Below are 8,581 nucleotides of genomic sequence, written 5' to 3'. Positions count from 1 at the left end.
AGTCCCAGAAATTAATTGACATGTATATATATTAATCTGTGGCATGCCTGCAGCATGACAGATATATGGGTTCTAAATGTTCCAACTCCCTAAATGGAGATTATCCACGCCTTACTATAAAATAACGCTCCATTGGAGGTTATAATCCACATTCTCACATAATAAAAGCCCCCTTAAGTGGCTTGGGTACCCAAAAGCAAAGAAATGCTTATAATTGATGCATGCGCATGCACATGAGAATGGTGGGATCATGAATTGATGAATGACAAATTTTGATTTTGGAGTAGCTACTCAAATCATCAATGGGCTGTGTTGATTGGAAACACGTTCAATTATTAAATGTCGACAATATCATTGGCCAAAATGGACTGAGGCAATTCCATTATAGATGAGAATGAACGTGAAAGAACAAACCCATAGTACGAACCCCAAAATTTGTTAATACTGAAAGTTATACTTGGGTGTTCGGAATAAAAGGGAATATACCTACTTTGTATGACACAATGTTTCTGGCAGAAACAAGGAATGTTGGGTTTTCTCCATATCTACAAATTTAATTGTGCCCCCCCTTATTGCACATTTACGGAGACCAACATGTTATCTTTAAGGGTTATTAAATGCACAAAGCATATCACCTGAAGTGATTCCCTAAAGATGTATAAATAGCTGGGTTAAAGCTATATAATGTGTCATAAAGTTTAATCCCTTTAAACAAAATCCTTGAAAGGATTGAAATTGCATGAAGCAAGTCCCTGAAGGACATGTGCCTGAAGCACAAAATCTGTACTCAATACTAATGTACATAAATTGCCTCAGTGAGTATATTGATTATTAATATGTTTGCAAACACATTAAAGCTTCTCCAGAGTTCCAGAAATATTTGTCTCGACTGAAAGATCGAGCATTATGCCAACGAGATTATTGCTTATACTAAGAAAGTATTGAAGCATTTTTATGCTGATTATTCGTTGGACACTTGAAGGATTTTCCGGAAGTATATTGGACCGGACATCGTATTTTCCAGATAGAGCTCAACTCCATCATTTTGGATGATGTGAGGCATATTTGATGCTATCTAAGCATAACACCATATATGGGCATATTTTTGAGTGAAATTATAAATAGCCCAAGTGTTATTAGATATGCGGACTCTGGAAATCTCTATGGTCGCTTACTGGAAACAGCTAGTCATGAAGTTTTCAGGGGGAGATATTCATCAAGGGGAGCATGGTATTAATAAAGACTTTCATACACTGTACTCTTTTTCCTTCATCAGGTTTTTTATCCCACTGGGTTTTTCCTGATAAGGTTTTAACGAGGCAGTGTCGCTCAAGATTGACTCACAGAAGCAGTGTCAACTATATTCAGAAAGATGATCAACAGTATGACTTCAAGATATTTTGCCAAGCATCAGGGGGAGCGTGCTGTCAATAAAGACCTTTACACACTGTACTCTTTTTCCTTCGTCTAGGTTTTTATCCCACTGGGTTTTTCCTGGCAAGGTTTTAACGAGGCAGTGTCGCACGCGTGTCAATATACACATAATTTTATGTTACATATGGTTATGTACTCTTTTTCCTTCGACCAGTATTTTTTTAGTCCCACTGGGTTTTTACTGGCCAGGTTTTTAACGAGGCATGTTCCGTATCATTTGTGGTCTCCAAGGGGGAGTGTTGTAAATAATTAAGTGTGGAGCCCACATGTTGGAAGATTTTTCCTACAAAAGGGTTCATCCCTTCTCATTGTATTAGAGAGAGAAACATTCAATGAATGAAGAAGAAAGATCAGAATGAGAAACATTAAATCTCTATGCCTTCTCTCCATCTCGAATTCTCTCCATAATTTTCCTTAGATTTATAACAATTTTGTTTTTTTTTATTTTTTTAAAATATGAAAAATGTGAATTTACCATATTATCCTCATTTAATTAATAATTTCAATTCTTTGTAACAGCCCGACTCCAAATTTAACCCCTTATTTAAATTATTTAATTATTTAAGAAAAATTACAAATTTACCCTTGAGATAGGGGTACTTTGGTCACTTTCTTACCCGGAGAGAGTTTGGGGCAGTGACTAGTATTTTTGGATAGGTCGTACTGAGATGAGTTCGTAGACACGTAGTGGGCTTGAATCGGAGTTGTAACGAGAGAGATATGGTCAAAAGAAACCCAGTGGCACAATCGTAATTATTTCAAAATGGGATTTTTATATTAAAAAAAATCAGATTTCTCTCTCTCTCTCTCTCTCTCTCTCTCTCTCTCTCTCTCTCTCTCTCTCTCTCTCTCGTGCCGACAGCAGCCGGCCATGTTTTGGGAGGCCGTGCTCTCCTCCGGCCACCGATGACGACGGGGTTGGTACAAAAATGATCAGGCCGTCGTCCTCTTCCAACTCTAGCCGGCTCCCGCTTCCAGCCGCCCCGATTTCGTTAGAAAATGGAGAAGAAGCGGCGGGTGTCGTCCGAACTTCTCCGTCGTCGATCTCCCTCCTCCGGCCACCGATTCTGATGAGCGAGGTATGGTTTCTCACCTACTTTTCATGCTCTAGCTGCCTGTTGGGTAGGATTGGATCGATTCTTAGCGTAGGTAATCCGATTTACAAATTGAAATTCGGCCTGTTTTGAGATCGCGTTTTTGGCCACTTCCGGTCAGTTTTTGCAGTAGGTCCAAGAACAAAAGTGGCTCCAAATAGGGTGTTATACCTAGGGTAGGAGTTTGGAGCCGTGGTTTTGAGATTTTCCGGCAATGCGTTATCATTTTGGGCACCTAGCGCTGCCGGCGCGTTTGGCGGTGCGTGGGCGAGGGTAGTGAAGTTGCACTGTGTCTCGATGAGATATTTAGGTTGTCACGAGTGCGTAGGATTTCGCTGATCTCAATTCGGACGTCGTTTGACTATCGAACGGATATCGCCTATTACGCGTTATCTGGGTTCGATAGGTTAGGACCATTGGATGGTCTCAAATTTAATATATGTTAATCTAGGTATTTCTAGGATCGTGTAGGAATTCATGGATCGTGAATCGGAGCCCAGGATGTTCTGAATAAATAATTTAAAGTTTATGTTTTATAATAACCGTCAGATCGTGCAATCGTGAGCGATCCGACCGTCCGATCGGGACAAAACTTGCAGGACAAGTGTCCTATACCTTATAGAACCCATAGGAACTTTCGGATCGGAATTTGGAGGTCATGGGCCCCGTGGGCCCGTTTGACCAGGGTTAGGGTAGTTTTACCCTTGGTTGATCGTGAGTCTCCCGGAGTAGTCTCACGTTCTCAGGGGGATTATCGGGTGCTAGACTACTGTTGAGGTTTACACAATATTAGAAGTAAATTATATATTTATATATATGGTTGTAAAGGTATAAAAAGAGTCTAGAATGTCAGTTTGAAGTGCTATAAGCACTACCTTAGGTACCTCCCCTGATTTTGGTTACACTACAAGTAACACCCTGTGAAAGTTAGGTCCCACGTGGCGTAGGTTATCCGGCGTGCAGACTGGCCCCATATGTGGCATTGGTAGTATCGGCGTATGAAGGGATTACGTGATAATATGTTGAGGTCGCACTTGGCGTAGGTTATCCGGCGTGTCAACAGACCCCATACGTGGCGTTGGTTGTACCGGCGTATGGGGAGTTATTGTGATATGATGTTCAGGTCTCGCGTGGCGTAGGTTATCCGGCGTTGAGACAAGCCCCATACGTGGTGTTGGTTGTACCGGCGTCTGAGGAGATATTGTGATAGTATGGTATGGTCGCACGTGGCGTAGGTTGTCCGTCGTGTTGACAAGCCCATACGTGGCCTTGGTAGTACCGGCGTATGGGGAGATTATGTGAAATACAGAGAAATGAAATAAGGTATTGCCTATATGTGGATTTGGGTTTTATGGAAGAAGTACGTGTGGCTTGATCCCTCAAGGAGGGTACGTAGGCAACCTAAGGTTATTAGGTGCAGCCACGGACATAGATGTGATTGTGTTAGGAGGTTAAAATCTCGTATGCTGAAATTGAAAAAGTTAGATGATGTATGTTGAAATTTAGTAGTCATAAATTTATATTTGAATTTATCGTTTGTCTTGTTTAAAGCATGAATTGATTTGCTAGCATGCTTGGTAGTTGAGAATTATAGGAAGATCGTTTATGTGAATTGCATGAAATTATATTGTGCATGCTGCCAGTTGTGGATATTAAATATGTTTTTATGCAGGTTGAAATTTTGAAAAATGTCCAATTTATGGGGGAGACTCTACCGAAATTTTGACAGAAGTCTCGGTCTTTAGTAAGTGGGCTCGACATCGGGGTGATATTGGGAATTCCACAGGATTTGCCTCGGGTTTTGGGAAATTCGGGGCGGGTCCTTTCAATCTTAATATTTGAATAAACTAAAGACATTTTCTGATATTTTAAATATTTCACCATTATCTGTCTTTTATTTTATATATATAGATAACACGACACATCATAAGTTGCGGTCGTTTTTCATTTTCAAACACAAACAGAAACACCCACCGACGCTTTTCTCTTTGCCGTTGGCCATTAACAAAAACAGAACTCGGTAGGTATTATGTTGTCGTTATCTATCCATACCCAAATACGACGCCGTTCCTCTAACGCTTATGCCATCGCCAAAAGACGAACGACTTTGATATCTATCTTGTAGATTCTAATTCCTTTTGAAGTTAGCTGAACCAGAACGCACGACACCTGAACTATCGTCGTTTTTGGCTTCTCCGTCGTCTTCAAGGTCGTAAGCATCTCGTACTCTCCAAAACCTATTTCAGGTCAGTATAGTATTGAAGTTTTTAATTCAATTCCTGTTTTTAGGGTTTCCTTAAAAATTCATTGGCCTTTTGGGTTAATTTTGTGAAATTAGCTGTTTTAATTTGTAATTCAGTCAAAGGCATGGCTTAGTTTAAAAAAGGCATGGCTTCTTGGGTTAATTTTGTCAAATTAGCTGTAGGAACTATTCTGTTTTTTTTTTTCTTTCATGAAAGTCTTTGTTGTTTCGGTTTTGGAAGAACCACACTGTTCAAAAACGAAATTTGTTCTAAAGTTTTCTGCTTTTGAAGAAAAAGAAGGTTTTCATTTAAAAAATTAACTTATTTGATTGAAAGATGTATGAGAGAATGATCCTAATTTAATGTTGATAAATACTTTCTTTGTCTGTGTTATGGGTGTGTTTTGAGTAATTGTTTTTTATCAATGGGATGGGGAGGTTCGAACTTAAGACATTTTCCATCATTGGGAAGAGAAGTATCAACCGATTAATTTTTATTTGGTAATACTTGAAATTAACAAAAAAAGGAGAACCTCAGGAGAGGAACTTTACCTCATGCCCCCAAAGTCAACCTTGAACTGAGTTGCAGATATATAATTTGAAGTTACTGCAGTTGATAGTTGTGGATAAGTACATGATTAAACCCTCTTAAATATATTATTGTTTAGGGAACTTATGGAGCTAGTTTCAAAATGTAATCTCTTTTCTGTGTTAATTTAAAATTTCTTTTGTTAGTGGCTTGGATGGGGTCAACTATAGATCCCGGACCAATCGATATTTCTGTACTGTACGATCAAGAAAACCATATTTCTTCAGCAATCTGGGATGGACAGGTTAGATAAAAAGCTTTTATCCTTAATTTCATTTTTTTCCTTGTATTTGTTAAAATCATATCGATAGTTTGAATAATTCTGTGTGTAACGATTCCACTAGAACTTTACAGGAACGTGGTGTGCTTAGATGCCATGAACACAGTTCAATGCTTGAACAATGGAAGCTCACAGCTAAACAAATTGAATTGGTTGAGAAAGCTGGTTTTGGGTACTTTAGAACAATTCCAACGATTAGCCTTGACAATTCACTTATCTCGGCACTAGTTGAGAGGTGGAGGAGAGAAACAAATACATTTCATTTGCCTGTTGGAGAAATGACCATAACACTTGAAGATGTTGTACTGTTACTTGGGCTACCAGTTGATGGAAAACCAGTTATGGGTGTAACAAGGACACCCGGAAAAGTATGCGAAAATTTACTAGGGAAAGTTCCGGAAGACCTAAATGGTGGAATGGTGAAGCTAACTTGGTTGAAAGAGTGCTTTTCTAAATGTCCTGAAGATGCACCAGTTGAAGAGACTGAGCGTCATACGCGTGCTTATCTCCTATACCTGGTTGGTTGTACAATATTTTCCACAACAACTGGAAACAAAGTCTCTGTAATGTATCTTCCCTTGTTTGAAAAGTTCGATGAAGCTGGAAAGTTTGCATGGGGTGCTGCAGCTTTGGCATTCCTCTACAGAGCTCTTGGTAATGCCTCCCTTAAATCTCAAAGCACAATAAGTGGTTCTTTGACACTACTGCAGGTATGCATTTTTGCCTTTTTTTCATCATCCGGTGGTAGCAGTGGGCTGCTGGCATCTCTTTATATCAATAGCCTTCACTTAAAACGTGACTGTGATTCTTATTCTTTTTAGTGTTGGAGTTATTATCGCCTCAATGTTGGAAATCCGAAGTTCAATGACGAACCAAACGATGGTTGCTTTCCATTTGCACTTCGGTGGAAAGGAAGAGCAAGTGGACCAAGATCAAACAGTAATATAGTTTCCTACCGCAAAGCCTTAGATTCCCTTCAACCTTCAGATGTAGGTCATTTAGATCTTTGCTCGATTTATATGATCATATATTGATCAGAAGATGATAATAGTAATTCGTATGGTATTGACATACAGGTTAAGTGGCTCCCATACAAAGATTTGGACTCTTCTTCTTCAGTGGAAGATATAAAAGAGAGTTTGATTTTACGGGCCTCAAAAACTGTGCTAATATGTTTTGACAAGGCTGAGAGACACCTCCCTGATCGTTGCCTCAGGCAGTTTGGCATGCTTCAACCAGTCCCAATGGATGTTCCGCGATGGGAGAGGAAGATTCGTGCACTTGATCAGGGTTCAGACTTGTCAAAGGAAACAGATTTGCAGCTTAAAGGAAAAAATCAAGCAGAGCTTAGGGAATGGTTGGAGCGTCGACTTCGGATTGTACAGGTTGAGGAAGTTGTGGATGAAATCAAGTACATGGAGTGGTATGAGAGAATTACTCGAAAGTTTGTTGGGAGGCCTGAATCTTTAGAATCCGAGTTTCAGAGAATAGTAAGTCTATGCTTAATTGGTCAATTGATATTATCACTATCAGTCATTAAAAATAAATTTGAAGTATATGTGACTACACTTTTTTACAGGTTGCTGCTATGAGAGAAATTGCAGATATAGCTGATTCATTTCCTGCAGATCGAATGGATTCCCGAGATAGGAAGTCACTTGATGAGATCAAGAACGCAGCACATAAAAGTCTGATGGATTTGGTTGGAGACTCAAAGAAGGGTAGACGTAAGATTGCCACGAAACGTAAAAGGGAGCATGATCCAACTATCAAGGATGACTACTAGCTTTAAGTTATGATTGATAATGCCTGGGCTCCTTGATAATTATTTTATATGATATGCAGTGAGCTTGGTGAGGCAACTCTAGCTATTCATTTCTGACATTGATGAAGTGTATCTTTCGCAAATTCATCAATCTGTAAAGTGCGTCTTTGATGTAGGATAGTATTGTATTGTATTACTAGAATCCGTCGGGATATGCCTGTTGAATGGTTGAAGAAGGAAAAGAAGACAAATCTTTAGTTGGGGTTTGAGAAATAAATCTTACATGTGCTTGAGATCAACTTGTTAAGACAATCTTTTCTTTTCGTTTCTCTTTTTAGTTTTTATTTATTTATCAACAGGGGAGGGGAAGGATTATCCTTTATTTAGTTTATTTCTTGGTGAAGACAGTCTTTTGGAAAGTAAACCAAAAAGGGTCAAGAGATGGTGCAAATTGCAATGATCTAAACCTCCAACATGGAGAAAAGTATTAAAGGAATTAATCGGCGAAACCGTGGAGGTGTATGTGGATGTTGTTGGAATACAATTTCGCAAGGCTTAGGAAATTCCCAGAAAGACTAACAAAACAAAAAAGATAGCCTTGAAAGTAAGAGAGCATAGGTGTGGTGTTGGCCAAGACCCTTCGAAGCTCAAGTCAATACCTTGCAATAAAACTGAAAGTTGTATGCCAGAATTCTAAATTGGGGAATTTGGATTTGACTCACATTGGCTCAAGTTTTTTAGTTTGACCTTAAATATATTAATTTCTTATGTTAATAAAATGAGTGTTGCTAAACAAATTCTAAAATTAACTGAGTATACTCTATGATCTAAGTACACCTTAATATTTTAATCAAAATTTAAAATTAACTAAGTGCACCATATTTAACTACCAAAAATACCCCTGATACACCTTAATACACTCTCACACAACATCCTAATACTAATTCTAAACCAAGTTTCTCTTTTTACATGAATTCGTGCCCTCTTTTCAAATTTTGGGTTTGCATCAAAATCTTTAATTTTGCGAGCTGTTGTAGGAGTAGATTTGCTAGCTCCTTTAATTCAAAGTTTGATTCTTATAAATACTTGTGATTTTCTTTGAAATATGTGTTGGGGACTCAAACATCTCCATCAAATTACTAGTGAAATGCATCATCACCAATCCAAAATCCTTGAG

The 8,581-nt window shown here is 38.7% G+C and overlaps 1 protein-coding gene across 3 annotated transcripts; it reads left to right on the top strand.

Moving 5' to 3' along the window:
* The first annotated feature begins 4,501 nt into the window (after positions 1 to 4,501).
* LOC117626502 (protein MAIN-LIKE 2-like) lies at positions 4,502 to 7,733 on the top strand. Of its 3 annotated transcripts, none has more exons than XM_034358219.1 (6): positions 4,502 to 4,774; positions 5,506 to 5,603; positions 5,714 to 6,349; positions 6,461 to 6,628; positions 6,716 to 7,129; positions 7,219 to 7,733. In XM_034358219.1, exons 2-6 carry the CDS (start codon positions 5,514 to 5,516, stop codon positions 7,423 to 7,425), a joined length of 1,515 nt encoding a protein of 504 aa, XP_034214110.1. In that variant the 5' UTR covers positions 4,502 to 4,774; positions 5,506 to 5,513; the 3' UTR covers positions 7,426 to 7,733. The 3 variants fall into 3 exon arrangements, with proteins under 3 accessions (XP_034214110.1, XP_034214111.1, XP_034214109.1); XM_034358220.1 differs by having other exon boundaries at positions 5,704 to 6,349; XM_034358218.1 differs by lacking the exon at positions 4,502 to 4,774 and adding an exon at positions 4,799 to 5,400.
* The last annotated feature ends 848 nt before the right edge of the window (positions 7,734 to 8,581 follow it).

Source organism: Prunus dulcis, chromosome 4 (assembly GCF_902201215.1).
Source record: "Prunus dulcis chromosome 4, ALMONDv2, whole genome shotgun sequence".
NCBI classification, from domain to species: Eukaryota; Viridiplantae; Streptophyta; class Magnoliopsida; order Rosales; family Rosaceae; genus Prunus; species Prunus dulcis.
This window is presented reverse-complemented; position numbering and strand designations above follow the sequence as displayed.